The following is a 16,462-nucleotide window of genomic DNA, read 5'->3' as shown; positions in this document are numbered from 1 at the left end:
AAGTCCCAACTCCAAGGGATTGCCAAACTGTTTGAATTTATGACATCAAGAATAGAATACAATAGAATGATGACCATTGTAATTTTAAATATTTGTCAAATAATTTCAGAATTAATCTTTACAATTTTATGTATTTGCCGTATAATATTTTATTCTATTTCCTTCTGATACAGGATATTGGATTGAGGTCTTGAAGAGTTGAAAAAAGCGTAGTTTTACCCCACAAACAAAATGAGATTGAACTGCTGTATGTTAGAACCAACAACATCTCTTCTTGAGCTAGTCCAGGATTTGATCACAGGGAGCAGCAATATTCAAGAGTTTCTTTATTTATTCATTTATTTGTATACCCACTTGCACTCGCCCAAGGAAAACAGAATCCCCACACAAGAGCAAGACAAGCCTTAACACCCAAGCATGAAAACTCATGTCAGCAATACACTAATAAAACCTCACTCCATTGATTCCACTCCCCCAGTACCAGAAGGAAGCAGCACTGCTTGCTAAACTCTAGCTCAAGCACTGCCATGCCCAATTAGGGCAAGAAGCATTTTCTCATAGTCACCAGAAGTATCTCCTGCGATTGCCCGATCCAGAGGGACACTGTTCCTTCTGTGGTACTCCTCTTTAATGCGCTGCATGTCAACCTCTGTCCTTGTTGTGATGACTCTGGTAAGAGCCCATTCATCCGTCCCCAGTCTGTTGATGGCCAAACGTAGAACCTTCTCAAAGTATTTCTCAGGGCATGTCAAGCACTTTATTGTTGCTCTCAGTAACTTGAGGTATTCATCCTTGGGATCAGTCTTCAGATCCTGCAACAAGCAATTAAGGTAGGTGTATATACCAAAGAAGTGGAATATTCTGATTTATGCATCCCCCCCCTCCCCTTTCCCAAGTTCATAAAAGATTAAAAAGGAGGGAGGGAGAGAGAGAGAGAGAGAGAGAGCTTTTGGGGTAAACTGCTGCTAATTTCAGCTATGCTGTGGATTGTGTTATTAAATAAGGATAATGCAATAAATTAACTGGTTGCTTTTTGGACTCAAACATGATCCCCGATGCCTTTTGTGTGTGTGTGTGTGTGTATGTGTGTGTGTACCTTCTCTCGATGCAATCTTCTTTTCATGTCCAAAACAAAAAACAAGAACAAAAACAAGCATGGCAGCGGATATTAATACCTTGTTGATAGCATTTCCAAATGAATTGTTGTAGTGATTGAGTGTTGCATTGAGCTGTGCTTTGCTCCTTGTGGTCAAGATCCTGATGAGCTCCTCGTGATTGTAAGCCTTCTCCGAGATTTTCTCATGAAGTATCTTTGCTTCTGATTTGGCCACCGTCATGTTTATCTCATCAACTCCCTCATATCGAAATGAGCTCACAAGAGGCACCAAAAGCTGCCCGGGAATTATAATTAGTATAAGACGACCTACCAATCAAGCACAATAAGCTGATTCCCAGAAGGGCGAAAGGCAAAAGCTTTACCTTGCGGATGTCCCCAGTTGTGTGATATGCAACATCTTCTTCAAGGGATTTCTTATAACGAGCATGATAGGCTTGCCTCACCAAAAATAGGTCATGTGAAGACCTGGTACAGGCTATTTCCAAGATAACCCAATTGTTTGAAGTCGCTCTCTTTGTAGCTTCATTAGCTAAAAATGCATCACGTTCAGCAGGGTCGAGTGTCCATAGCAGTACTGCTCTCTGTTCGATGAAAACAAATACATCAAAGCAAGTATTAGCCTTCTAGCATCATGTTTAATTTGCAGACTGGAATAGCGACAATTGAATAGAATAAAAATTGAATGAAGAACATGAAGAAATCAAGTAAGCAGTACCATTCAACTTCCAAATGGGTATTGAAAAACATTGACAATAATTTGAATTCAAATAACAATAAGAGGCAGAACAGAATCAGACCTCAAAGTCACTTGAAAGCTCCTTGTCAAGTGCTTTAAGGAGGTCTTCCCCATAAGTTTCTGCGTAAGTTTGACGAATTAATTTACGTTGTGCTGCGTTCCTATGAGCCAAAATCTTGATGATCAATGCCTCATTTGTTCCCCATCCTGCAAAATATTATCTAAGTCAGCATTCAGATATTCAAATGCGGTGCTAACGCATCAAGTATAACACATTTGCATGCTACTGTCATATCATATCACTCGCTAAATAGACAAGGATCATGCCAAGTTCTGATTGAAAATAACTCATCATTTTCCGCACAAGCCTCAAACTAGACATCATGTTCACGAAGTAGATCTCAAGCAACAAAGCTGAAATTCTCATAATGGATTTTGAAATCAAAGGAAACCTAAATAGATCCAGTTGTGCATTCACATCTACAGTTTGGACAACCCAAAGGAGGCAATTAAAGAACAGCAGCTATCACAAAAACGATAGTTCTGAATTATCCTACACAATCTTATAACTACCTCCTCACCATGTACGATTTCCACGAAATGTCCAAACACACCATAAATGAACCATGACACAATGAGAAGATCAAAGTTATTGTACTATCAACTGAACAAAGATCATCCACTAAAAGCACAATGAAAAGATCAAATCGTACAGAGCAGCACGCGGTATAATGAGAAAACAGACCATTTTCAAGCAGGCGGATCGCGACCATTAGAGGAGAAAAAATAAATAAATTAAGATCTACGAAGCATAAGTAGAAGCAGATGAACAGAAATGAGTGATCTAAAATGCTGAGGCATCGGAACAAGAAACGAAATCAAATGTGAGGAGCGAGAAATGAGAACCTGCGAAAGCTTTCCTCAGTTGCTCGGAATCCTCAGCGGGAGAAGGGATCGGCCGAGGCAGCGTAAGGGTTGCCATTCTCTCTCTCTCTGTGCGTCTGCCGTGGAGAACCGAAAACGATGACTGTAACGGGAAGATAAGGCTTTTATATGGAAGCAAAGGAAAACTCGTCCAAAGATTATTTGCTACTAAATAATAAATAACTTTTTAAATATTTGTATATTCTTGTGACTTCTTAAAAAAAAAAAAAAGGTTGTTGTTCGGTGGTTGCAACAGCGTATATATTATGTCAAAATTTTTAAGAAAATTATAAATTTAAGATTAAAATTAGGTAAGGATGGTAAAACGAGTTAGTAGGTTGGGTTTGGGCGGGTTGAAAATTGGTAGGGATTAAACGAGTTTAGGTTCAGATTTACTCGTTTACCAATGGATGACTAACATACAAATCTTAATAAATGAATCATAAATGGGCATTCCTTTAGAATCCGTTTAAAAATATAATTTATATATTTTAAATTTTTTTAAAAAAATTCATATAAAGCAACACATCTTTAAAAAAAAAAAAAACAACATTCTTTTATTTTATTTATTAATATCTTAATAAAAAAACATAAAATGTAGAAAATAGTAGATCTCTTTAATTAATATTTTTTTAATATAACATGTACATGTACATATATATATATATATATATATATATATATCAAATTAAACGGATATCCCGACGAGTACTCAATCCAAACCTGTCTAACCCGTTTATTAAACGAGTTGAGTTCAAATTGACCCATTTATAAACGGGTCACTTTCTACTGAACTTTAAATTCGATTTAAATGGACAGGTCATAGGTCACTTGTCAGGTTTCGATTCATTTTCCTACCCCTAAAATTACGAAATCAGTTGCAATTTTATTTTATGAGGAGGCTAAGTTAACAAGAATATCACAAAGATGACTCCTTAGTTTATGATACATACTATATACAATTTATGGAAATAAAATAAGATGGCGATGGATTAAAAATTGTATACGAATATAATAATTAACAAAAAAGTTATTTATTTAACATTTTGTGTTATTTCATCTAAAAGTTTTGTATTGACATTTACCTCAGGATGACAATACCCCTTTTTTTCCATAAAATATTATATTGTTGTACTATGATAGTTTGTTCATAGGAATATTATATACAATTTTAATAATTTAAATTAAATTTTTTTATTTCACTAATGCTTTGATTTTAATGATAAATATTTTAATTTACAAAAATAGTATTTATAGTGACTTTAAAATTTTAAATTATAGTTAATGACCCAATCTGGTTAAACATTGACATTGATTTAAAAATTGGTCAATCAAATTTTAGTTGATCGTTTTAAAAGATTTGATTTCAGTTTACATTTTCCATAGAATAAAAATTTTTGTTTGATTAACAGTTCAAACAATATAGTTAGGTTAACATGTCCACCCTTACCTCGAACCTTCAAGTTCTGCTTTCTAAGTGTTTCATCGTGTCATCCTCTCCCTTTGCCTTGTGACTATTTTACTCTCCCCTTCACTCTGTTAAATAAAAATCATTAACTTGAAAAAAAAAACACATATATTATGCTTAATAAATTATAAATACAACATTTCATTTTAATAATCACTTAAAGCTCTCCAATTATACTTGGTTGGAGAATGAAATAGATACGAAATTGATTAATCCCTCAAAGTTATATATATATATATATATATATATATATATATATATATTCACAATTTTTGTATTTAAATTCTATATTGTAATACATATTTCTCCAATCTTATTGCCTAATTAAATTTTATTTATACTTATATTTTATTTGACTCTCAGATTACAAATCTTTTCTCTTTCTAATTAGGTTAATAAAGACATGCATTTCCTTTTCAATTGTCATTAAGCCCTTAGTAGATCAACTATGACCTATCCTTATCATTGCATCAAGGTTCTCTCATTCATTCATATCCTTGAACCGTGATAAAAAATAATAGAAGAATTGTAAGGTCTAGCTTGAGATTTAGGGAGGATTCTTGATTTCTATCTCTTGAAAAATTAATTGTCATATGACTTTCTTCTCTTTTTGTCTTTTCTTTTTGGAATGTCAACTCTAGTGAGCAAGTACATAGAGCTCAAGGAGGGAAGATGTCTCCACTAAAATTTAAAAAATTTTTAAAAATAGGTTTTTAATAAATTTAGAGGTTTCCTTATTAACTACTTTGTCTGGACCTGGTAAAGTGGATCGAATTGGATAATTTGTGATGAAATAGAAGGTTTATCCGGTAAACAATTACAATTCATATTCAACTTAATTAAGTGGTGCATTTATGACGGTTAGGTTCGAATAGAAAATTTGTCATTCCTATCCCAAGTATAATTTTTTTTTACCATTCGATAGACAATTTCCTTTCGTGACATAATAATTGAAATTACTAACATTTTAAATTACAATTTATAAATTCTTGAATGTTTAATAACCAATTGCAAATGTAAAAACCTATATAACATAGTAACTATAACAAATTGTTAAACATTTAATAACCTATTACAAAATTATTTATATTTTTTATTTTTCAAATCAAATGAGAATAGTTCATTTGGACTTTAGTTTGAGCGGGGCATAAAGTAGACATAGTGGTATAGACGATAATGCGAAAGTTAGGAGTGTGGAACTAGACCTTGGCCGATTAAGCTTATGTTGGCTGGGTTAATGCCTAATAAACAAAGGCATATGGAAAATGATCTATGGATTTGGGTATTAGTTGTTAACAAATTGGTAGATATCCATCATATAGAACACAAAATTCGCCAAATGACTTGTTTAGAGGTGGGAAAAAAATTTAGTCATATATGACCTATTTAACATGTGGATCAGTTTTGAGTTAGTTTTATGGGGTCAAATTCAATTTGGATTAATGGATTTTTATTCATTTTTTTAGGTATAACTTTGGTGCTACTCTTAATAACAACAAAAATGAGAATCTTAGTGCTTTTAAGCAAAAAAAAAAAAACACACACACACACACACATTAATTTTATTAACATTGTCGCAACGTCCCCAAAGAGGGTCAACTCTCGAAATGAAAATCTTAGCACTTTTAAGAAAAAAAAAACACACACACACACACACAAAAATTAATTCTATTGACATTGTCGCAACGTACCTAGAGGGAGTCAACTCTCGAGAAAAGGAAATTGAATCTCTGAGCCACCTCGACCGAGTGACAAACTCAAAGTCAAAGAAGTAATATATAAGATTGAAAAGTGGGTTAAATGTACGTTAACAAGGTCACTACTAACCTATTTTATCTTACTTGAGATTAGAACACTTATTTAATATGTCACTAGTTCATTGGTCTCTAAGTTTCACTTAGGTCCATCAAAACCAATGGTCATTGGTCTGCATTACTAGGTTGGCTTCGGGAGTACAATTATGCAGAAAGAAGGTACTAGCACCCATTTAGATTTATTCAATGGATAGTACCTGATTAACCTTAGACTACATTTGAAATCAACCAATCAAGAATCTAATTCTTTTACTTTGTTTAATTTTCTGACCATTAAATATTGAACAACTTTGCGAAAGACAAAGATTATCTTCACCTCAAGATCCCCAAAAGTGCGCAGAGGACACAACCCCTGAGGCTACTCATGAGGATTGTTTGCTTAGTGTGTTTTTCTCATTTTTGATGTCTAGTTCCGACCTTTAGTTATTGGGAGGCTTTGCATAAGACAAAACCCCCCTTTACCTTCTTTTCTCAAGGGTATGCTAAGACATAACCCCTAAATTCAGAGGAATGTTCCTTATAAATTTTGTTTATTTAGCAGCACGCAAGCATAGGCAAGCAAAATATAGAAAAATAAACAAATTAAATAGATGTACAAACATGCACTTGATTACATATGTACACATTTATGCAAAATATACATGCAAGGTGTGTACCAAAATCCAAAAAGTCTAAAGCATCACTAACAAGTAGACTCAAAGTGATTTAATTTGTAAGAACTCTAGTCCCTCAAGAGGTGATTGAAGACTATATAATCCTGATTTATTGAGTACTCCTCATAGAAGTGGTGCACACACACACACACACGCAGACACAAAGCTTGGCTAAATAGTGCCTAGAGGTGTTTCTCTATTAGGATTCTTGACTCCATTTTTTATGCCTAAGAAATACCTTGTCTAAGCGAGTTTCAAAGACCATTGCGGTTCAGTCTCTTCTCGGATGTCAGCTTAATCAAAGTGGAATTTCATAGGATATACAGAGTAGAAATAGTTGGGATAAATGTCGTACTATTCATCCTAGGCTTTCTGTTATGTTGATATGCTATTGGATATAGTACAACCCCAACAGTTTCATCATCATTTTCAAAGATGATAGCTAATACTCGGTTTGTAACGCCCCAACCTGGGTCTGTTAGGGAGCACTGCATCTCTCCTCCTTCACCTAGACCAGACAATAGAGGGCGAGCCTTATCGGACTAATGACTGACCCCACAAACCAACACGTGTCATTTTCAGTGTATTTTATCCTCACTCACACATTTATTAAGAAAACTTTCCAGAAACTCATCCCAAGATTACTCCAAATCAAGCACGCTTAACTATGGAGTTCTTATGGGAAGACTCTCGAAAAGAAAGGTGCACCTCATTGATATGGGTAGTAACATTTAATATTTTTAAACCTTTCTTCCATGAGTATCACATTCTCCCCCACTTACAGAACGCAACGTTCTCGTTGGGAACCCACATTTCCAAACCCAAGCGATGTGAATCACAACCCTAAAAATTTCATCATCATTTTCAAAGACGATAGTTAATGCTCTGTTTGTAATGCCTCAACCTAGGTCTACAAGGGAGCACTGCATTTCTCGTCCTCCGCCTGGACCAAACAACAAGGGGGCGGGCCTTATCGGACTAATGACTAGCCCCACAAACCAACATGTATCCTTTTTAGCATGTTTTGTCCTCACTTACACACTTCCTGAGAAAACTTCCCAAAAGGTCACCCATCCCAAGATTACTCCAAGTCAAACACGCTTAACCGTGGAGTTCTTATGAGAAGGCTCCCGAAAAGAAAGATGCACCTTATTGATATGGGTAGTAACATCCAATCTTTTTAAACCTTTCTTCCACGGGGTATCACATTCTCCCCCACTTACAAAACACAACGTTCTCGTTGTGAACCCACATTTCCAAACCCAGGCAATGTGAATCTCATCACACTTCCGGCTGAGTAATTGCTCTGATACAATTTGTAACGCCCCGACCCGGGTCTGCCAAGGAGCACTGTGTCTCTCCTTTTCCACCTGGACCAAACAATAGGGGACGGACCTTATCGAACTAATGACTGGTCCCATAGACTAACATGTGTCATTTTCAGTGTGTTTTGTCCTCACTCACACACTTCCTAAGAAAACTTCCCAGAAAGCCACCCATCCCAAGATTACTTCAAGCCAAGCACGCTTAACTGTGGAATTCTTATGGGAAGGCTCCCAAAAAGAAAAGTACACCTTATTGATATAGGTAGTAACATATAATCCTTTTAAGTCTTTCTTCCATAGTGTATCACACTATGCCTCCATAACCAGAGTACACATGCTACGAATCTTGTAATAAACAATCACATATCACAAAACATACATTCATGTGATGAAGTTACATCAAATTACAAAATCCTATGTCTTCATAACCAGAGTTCACATGTTATGAATCTTGTAATAAACAATCACAATCAAAAAACATACATTCATGTGACCATAATTACCAAACAGAATGCTGCAAAACAGATGTTAGTGCATACACACGTTCTAGCACAAGCATGCATTAATTCGATTTTCGAAGAACACGATATTATTATCCGTATACAATATCAACCAAGGCTTTAATACCAATTGAAGGAACTTGCAAAATAGCCCTAAAATCCGGTTGTAGTGCATACGGATAACAAAAAAAATAATCAAATCATCTAATCTTTAATTACGTGATTAGGATTATACCTACAAAAACAAGCTTTTAAAGACGACTAGGAATCTTCTACTGTATTCCTTGAACACACCTTACTCCTGAGAGAGTGGGCTCGTAAGCACCTGTTAGGGTTTTCATCTCTCACGAAAATGTCTACCTCTATGAGAGTTTTTTCATCCCGACTTGCTATTGAATGAAGCGCGCGTATATAGGCTATAACAGGGACCTCTGAGCAAATATGACTAGGGTTTCCCACGTAATTAAGAATTCCTAATTCGGCCCAAATTCATCATTAATTACGTTAATTGTAATTCATACCACTAAAGAATTATAATTGCACTCCCTATCATATTCCAAATTAAATTTCGAGCTCCTATTATTAAATGCTTATTTATCTCCCCACATAAAAATTATAGATATTCGTCTATTAAATTAAATTACTGACAATTTAATTAATTGACATATTAATTCCCTGAGACCTTCCACTTAACTTATTTGATGTGTCGGATTCAAAATCCACCTATAGGGTTTGATACAATCAAAACTTATAAGCTTCCTCAAGGGGATATCATCAATCCCAATATCGGAACGTGGATTCCATCAATAATTAATGATCACCATACACATAATGTTATCACCCAACTTACTGAGTATTTTAACCTATAAAGAATCTCACTCTTCTATGAATCAAAGTAATAAACATTATATGCACATGTCCAATAATCATATCAAGATTAAGAGCATAAGCACTCATGATAACCATGAGGTATTAATTGTTTTATATAGTTAGTTTAAGAACAATTACCCCGAGACAGTCTTGTTTAATGCACACAAAGTGTACTAACACAAGGAGTTGATACTATACCATTCCCAATAGTCAAGACAGACCTATTAAAACCTTATGCTGCAGTCCTACCAATGGTGTGTTCAATTTCATTTAAGACAGTGAACAATAAAACTTATATTCTATAAGAACTAATGATCTAATCTTCTGTGTATAAGTTGTACTCTACACACTAGGTCACCTACTATATAGAATAAAAGACACACATGCATAATCATTAAAAAAATAATGTCAGGCAAACATTACTCACAAAGTTTCTTATTAAAATAAAATAACTAAAGTTATTAATAAATACTAAAATCGATTACATAAAGTATGTCTTTCAGTATAAATCCTTAACACCATCAACATTCAACTTCACAAAACATGTTGATGGTTTCTCTCAAACAACCGTACGTTGTCTTCTAAGTTTATGAGGCACTATTCGAGGTATATCAAATAAATCAACCCCCCTAGAGCCGGATTGCACCATGGAGTGCTTTATCAAAATGCGCCTAATCCAAAAACAAATAGATCTCCAAACTACCTCCTTAGACTCCATCGTATCTTCCATCCTAACTTTGCACCGAAATTACCAAAGACAATAAAGTTAATAAAATAAAAACAATTTAAAGACAATAATAAATAAAGTTAATAAAATAAAAATATATAATAAAAACAATAAAGCTTTAGAAGAATTTATGTTAGCAGTTACAAAAAAATTTAATTCAATTACCATAAGCAATTAGAGAAAATTTTAATTCAAATACAATTATTTATTACAATACTTAAATAATAAATCTCTATTGCAGTTTTAAATTATTAATAATTTTATTAATGAATCAATATTAATCATCTTATTAAATTAAAATTTATTGAAAATTTTTTTAAATAATAAATCTCTATTGCAGTTATAAATTATTAATAATTTTATTAATGAATCAATATTAATCATCTTATTAAATTAAAATTTATTGAAAAATTTTAAGTTATTAAGAACAAATTCATAAAAAAGTAGTTCCACGTCGAATATAGTTACAAAGAAAATATTTGAAATAGAGTGAAATCATGAGTTAGTCAAAATCGTTTTAATGTCTATTATCTAATCCACTTAAGAATATTGTACTCACTAGATATAATGGTACTTTTTTTTTTTTTTTATTACATAGGACTCCAACCACTAACAAGCCCTTCGGACCCCCTGGTGCGACACCAAACGTACGGATTAGTGTCCTCCCCCTAGGTCTCGCTGATCAGGTAAAGTCCGGAATGCGGACATGGGTTTCGTGCATCAGTTGGACATTCGGCCAACCCGACCCTCGAGGCACATCTCCATTATCATCCACAGTCCCTGCTGGCTTACAGAAAACTCTCACCATCCACGGTCTCCGCTGGCTCACAAAGTAAATTCTTATCATCCATAGATACCACTGGTTCTATGAGTGTATCTACCTAAAATTGAATCTTCGATACTCCTTACTTGGTGATGCCTTTCCACCGCGCCATGCCTGTGGGGGCTAGATATAATTGTACTTGTATCTATTTTAGGGTGAATTGTATTAATGAAACTAATTAGTTATGTATAGAAATTGTGATTGTTACTTTTTATTATTGAAAATAATTTAAAAACATTTGCAATACACCATATAAGTAACCAAAAAATTTTAAGGGATTAAAAAAATGAAAGGAAGATGAATTGAATTTTAAATTAAGACAAGTTCTTTTCCTCGCATTATTTATTAATAAATTTGATTTCACATACAATTTTCATTTTTAAAAAATAATTATTTAGAATAAAATTATTTTTAAACTAAAATTAGGGGGGGAAAAGTAAGAAATTCCGTTGCTGTCACTTGTACTTTATGGTTTACTATATATTTATAAAAGAGAAAAATGAAACTTAATTACTAACATTAATTTTTCTTTAATATAAAAGAGAAAAATAAGGGTCATTAGATAACATTAGGCCCATTGCTCTTTAGAATAATTTTTTTTTAAATAATGTTAGAAAATAAGATCCACGCGAAAAAATAAAAATAAATATATCTACAAATCTGTGGGGGATTGCTCTTTAAAATAAAGACAAAAATTAATGTTTGAAATTAAGATGATGCGAAAAAATGAATAAAAAATTCATCGACTCCGCTGGGGATCGAACCCAGAATCTCTGGTTCCGTAGACCAGCGCCTTATCCATTGGGCCACGGAGTCCTTCTGCTGAGGGGCTATACAAGTAATTTATTTCTTCGTGCAAGATCGCCGTGTCGCTGAGATTAAGGCAACAAATCAGAGACGAGTGACGACAGGAGGAGTTGCTTTGACTCTACTCTTCTTCTCCGACCGATACCCGATTCGTTCCTACCCACAGAGAGAGAGAGTGTGTGGAAGTGAATGAGCTTTTAGAATGCAAGAGCTAAGGTAAAAGAAAGGGTATCATTCTTTTTGAGTTGGGATTCCGTCAAATGGGTCGCCTACGCTCCCTTCCCGGCAAAGCTGCTCACTTCGTCTCTGATCTCACCACTGTCTTCCTCAATCCTATATCTGACCAGCCTTCTAAACCCTCTTCTCCCCGTCCTCCTGTAAGTCTCTCTCTCTCTCTGCGCTTTGAGCTGCTTGTTTTTTGTTGGCCATTTAATTGTTTTATCATCAATTTGCCATAAATTGTTAATTGCTGGATCGTCTGCCAACAGCTAACGTGTTTTCTCGTGATGGGTATGCTGAATTTTGACCTTCTGAAGTTTCATATAAGAATTTCGTGAATATGCTTCGCCTTTTTGCCATATGAACAATATACCTTTTTGCCATATGAACAATAGAAATGGGGGAAATTTTTGGTATCTTGAAAATGTCATATGAGCCCACAAAAAGATTGTAATAATACGGCTGTTGGTGAGAGCGCTTTGCCTATATTTATATGCGAAAATCTTCTGAATTTGCTCTTGATCAGCTGTTCAGACTGTAACTGTGTAGTTTTTGTTTAACTAGGAAAATTTGACTGAGCCGATCACAAGTCAATCAGAATCTGTTGCGAAGGATGATTCTGAGGATTTAGTTGATGAGCCTGATACATCTTCTTTTCCTGCTTTTGTCTATGCTCTATTGTCATCTTCAGAGTCTGGAAGTAATTCTAACCTGAATGAACAAAATGATCGTCAAACAGAAGCTGGTGATGGTGAATTTTCATCTTCGTCAGTAGTTAGGGAATCTGGTGGAAAGAAAAGCTTATTTTCTAAGGGGAAACATACCCTCAGCAGAGCTGTCTACTATGCTGTCAGTGGGTACCGGCAGCAAGGCTTAGAACGTAAGGGTAATCGTGACAAGAAAACTGATGACGGAAGTGATACTGAACCTGCCGAAGAAGAATTACAGACTATGAATACTTCAAATGAGCCTGTGCCTAGGGGAAATCTCCCTGACATTTCTGAGCCTTCATCGCTTCTTCCAGAGAAAACAAGAAGCATTCTTTATGCTTCACTTCCAGCAATTGTTCAGGGAAGGAAATGGGTATTGCTTTACAGGTGCAGAAACATGATATTTATTTGTTGAACTGAATTGGGATCTCTCCCATGATATCTAATTTTCTCAGGTTCAGTAGTTTGGTGTTGTCAAGCATGTATTGTTCTTTTTTAAATCACCTTCCCATCCCTGCAGTACATGGAGGAATGGCATATCACTTTCAACCCTGTACAGAAGAAGCATGCTTTGGCCGGGCCTTAGTTTGCTGGTAAGCTTTTCCTTTATTTGTCAAAGAAATTTTTTTGTAAAATTTTAAAACAAGAAATGTTCTTTCCTTGGATTGGTTCATTTTATTTAGTCAAATAATATGTGGATTGCTTATGAATTTCCTGTTTTTTTCCCCAAAGAAATAGAACATTCCTATGAAATTCAATATTTTTCTATGTGGCTCTGGTATAGACATTTCTGCTTTATTATATGTTGCTCTTCTCTTGCAATTTGCACTTTATGTTCTTCTATTTCTCAAGGTAACTGGTATGATCACAATTTGGTCATGAACTAGCCATTTTGCCTGCACAGTTTCTGTGGCAAACAATGATCTTGTCTCACACTTATTCGCTAGGTGCATAGTATCTGAGCTAGGAAATTAGTCTAGGTGGATAAATAGTGCACTTCCAACAAGTAATATATGTTTCAACAAGTTTTTTCTATTTTTAAAGACGCTGCTCAACAGTTTTCAGATTAAATAAGTCCAAAGATCATATTTGTAGCATTTTTTCTGTGTTGATGACAATTTAAATAGTTTAATCACATGTTATAGAAATTTTTCTGTCTTTATGACAATTTGAATAGTATAAATTGCATGAATATGTAATTTAGCATGTCTACTAACTAGACCCTTCCATAGTGTTTTTTTTTTCTTTTCTTTTTGACGCCATATCGTAGCCTTTCAATGTGATGCTCAATAAAAGGTTTGTCATCAGTACACTTTAAAAAGTTTTATACAATTTAAAAACAGATGCTGGTTGAATAGTCTGAGGAAACATCAGAATGTCATGCAATTGTGGATCAACACAAAATTCTGTTATCAACTCAAGCCACATGCTTCATTATTTTTTAGCCAATCGTTAGTTATTTATTTATTAGTATCATATTTTGTGAAACTACCACTTGCCAGTGCGATGGTATTGAATTAATTGATTGTTGAGTACGTATTCAAATGTATGATGAAACATTTTTCTTTTCTTGTCACATTTTGATCATTCTTCTAGGTTGTTGGGGATCGTAAAGGTGCAGTATTCGGTGGCTTAGTTGAGGCACCATTAAGGCCAACCAGCAGGAAGAAATATCAGGTGGTAGCAAACCACATATTTCTTTGTAGTGTGCTGAGCATGTATTTTCATTATATTTCTTGCTAATGAAGAATTTTAAGCAGGGAACAAATAATTCATTTGTTTTTACAAATGCTCCTGGCCATCCTGTTATATTTCGCCCCACAGGTATAAACTATTCTTTGACTTTGCAAGCTTCAAAATTTTGAGTCCATATTTTCTACCAAACATCAGTCAAGGTCTTCTATGTCCATTACAAAAAGACATTCTAAAATAGAAGAGAGAGGCAGCATTAGTGCATTTTGTTCAATTACCCACTCCCCCTCTTTTCCTTCTCTTTTTTTTTTTTTCTTTTTTTTTTTTTATGAAAAAAGAAATTATATTAGAAGAGAAAAGAAGTTTAATAAAAAAAGGAAAACAAAACAGGAACATGCCGTCCTTCCTTTACAAAAGGAAAAACCAGCTACAGGATCACTGAAGAACTAAAAACAACTCAATGAGACAGAGCCAACCAATTCCGCTTGCTGCAAGTCTTCCAGAGAAACATGATGAAATAAACCACTTGCTGACCCCCATAGCAAGGCAAGATAATCGTAGCCATACTTTTGAAGATTCTAACATTCCTCTCCATCCAACCAGACCAAATAATAGCTGTAAAACTGTACCGCCATAAAGCTTTCCTATCTATTCCTTGCCAAACCTCCCTAAGCATAATAGTATAAAAAGCCGTCAACACGGAGGGGTAAACCCAGTTTTCAACAAAGATACCAAATAACTTATTCCAAGCGGCCAAAATAAGGCAATGATGAAACAAATATGAGCAAGTCTTCCCCTCAGACAAAGGAGACAAACATCAGGCGACAGGTCTCAGTAGGTCTTCTCTTCTAAAGCAACTATATAAAGTTTTGTAGTATTGCAGTCCAAATAAAACCTTTTTCTTGTCTTTTTTTGTGTCTTATTCTCTCTTTCCTTGGTGTTTGTGGTCTTCGCTACTTTTTTTATCTCTTTGCTTATATTAGAAGTTTGGGCATGCATGATACTGTCAAAATCTTTGAAATACCTCAGGCTCATTAAATACTAGGATACAGATTACAAGTTTGAAATAATTATAAAATTACACAGGTACCTAAGAGTAGCCCTGCCACAGTTTACCTAAACAGCTGAATGTCCATTTGGTTGGTTTTACTGAAAATTTGTATGATTTGAATAGATATAACTCTAAATGGTACATCTAAGCAGGTGCAAACCGCTATTTCACTTTGTGCTCCATGGATTCTCTTGCAATGGGTGGGGGTGATCACTTTGCACTTTATTTGGACAGTGATCTGTGAGATTTCTGCCTGCTATTTTTTTGTTTTTTCCCACTTGCAAACATTTGTATTGTATGCTGCATTCCATCCATTTCTTGTGTTGGATTTACTAATTTCAATTTTTATGCTAAAGATTGATTGGATCAAGTGGAAGGTCAGAAACTTACGATAACTGTTGTCTTGCACACACTCAAGACTTTGACGTAAAGGAAGTCGAGGTGCAGATCTCTCTCTCTCTCTCTCAAAATATTGCTTGTGAGCCTACCAAAGTTGAGAAGCAACTATTTTCTGGTGCTATGCAGCTGTGGGGCTTTGTATATCAATCAAAATATGAGGAAGTGACTGCCTTATGCCGAAAAGAGGACCCTGGAATTGCTCGATGGTGAATATTTTGACCATGAAGTGGACTATCGTTGCATTTGACCGCATGGACCTAATAGTACTCTTGGCATTGTGATTCTGATCCACCCTGATAATGAAATTTTTGTACTGTTTGTATAAAGATGTTCCAAGCACTCTGTTTCAGTGAAGACATCTCCACCCCCACCCCCCCCCCCCCCCCCCCCCTGTACATAAGCAATAGCACTTCTGCACTGTTACTAGCCAATTTTGCGTATGCCACTGTATTGAATGAATGGCAAGAGCATTTTACTACCACTATCAAAGTGTAGACTATACAGATCTCTGGTTTTTTTTTTTTAAACCACTATGCTTAAATATGGTTGAGCATGTTCTGAAAAATATATGATGATACTTGATATTTATTTTACAACCCAACAATCAGAATATGGGATTCTGATGTT

At 34.8% G+C, this 16,462-nt stretch overlaps 2 protein-coding genes and 1 non-coding gene across 4 annotated transcripts; 1 reads left to right on the top strand and 2 right to left on the bottom strand.

Moving 5' to 3' along the window:
• Positions 1 to 311: 311 nt before the first annotated feature.
• On the bottom strand, positions 312 to 2,935 carry LOC131159554 (annexin D2). Its single transcript, XM_058114567.1, has 5 exons — positions 2,760 to 2,935; positions 1,915 to 2,060; positions 1,480 to 1,698; positions 1,176 to 1,391; positions 312 to 812 (listed from the first exon to the last, which is right to left on the bottom strand). The coding sequence occupies exons 1-5, from the start codon at positions 2,833 to 2,835 to the stop codon at positions 516 to 518; spliced, it is 954 nt and encodes a 317-aa protein (XP_057970550.1). The 5' UTR covers positions 2,836 to 2,935; the 3' UTR covers positions 312 to 515.
• An 8,765-nt stretch (positions 2,936 to 11,700) lies between these two features.
• On the bottom strand, positions 11,701 to 11,773 carry TRNAR-ACG (transfer RNA arginine (anticodon ACG)). Its single transcript has one exon. It is a non-coding gene; the product is annotated as a tRNA-Arg (tRNA).
• Positions 11,774 to 11,820: 47 nt separating this feature from the next.
• LOC131159552 (uncharacterized) lies at positions 11,821 to 16,316 on the top strand. 2 transcript variants are annotated; one of them, XM_058114566.1, is made up of 8 exons: positions 11,821 to 12,141; positions 12,548 to 13,080; positions 13,214 to 13,286; positions 14,290 to 14,370; positions 14,454 to 14,517; positions 15,589 to 15,676; positions 15,793 to 15,877; positions 15,962 to 16,316. In XM_058114566.1, the coding sequence occupies exons 1-8, from the start codon at positions 12,025 to 12,027 to the stop codon at positions 16,043 to 16,045; spliced, it is 1,125 nt and encodes a 374-aa protein (XP_057970549.1). In that variant the 5' UTR covers positions 11,821 to 12,024; the 3' UTR covers positions 16,046 to 16,316. The 2 variants fall into 2 exon arrangements, with proteins under 2 accessions (XP_057970549.1, XP_057970548.1); XM_058114565.1 differs by having other exon boundaries at positions 11,832 to 12,141; positions 15,793 to 16,316.
• Positions 16,317 to 16,462: the final 146 nt, after the last annotated feature.

The sequence above is a fragment of the Malania oleifera genome, chromosome 7, assembly GCF_029873635.1.
Source record: "Malania oleifera isolate guangnan ecotype guangnan chromosome 7, ASM2987363v1, whole genome shotgun sequence".
Taxonomy (NCBI): domain Eukaryota; kingdom Viridiplantae; phylum Streptophyta; class Magnoliopsida; order Santalales; family Ximeniaceae; genus Malania; species Malania oleifera.
This window is presented reverse-complemented; position numbering and strand designations above follow the sequence as displayed.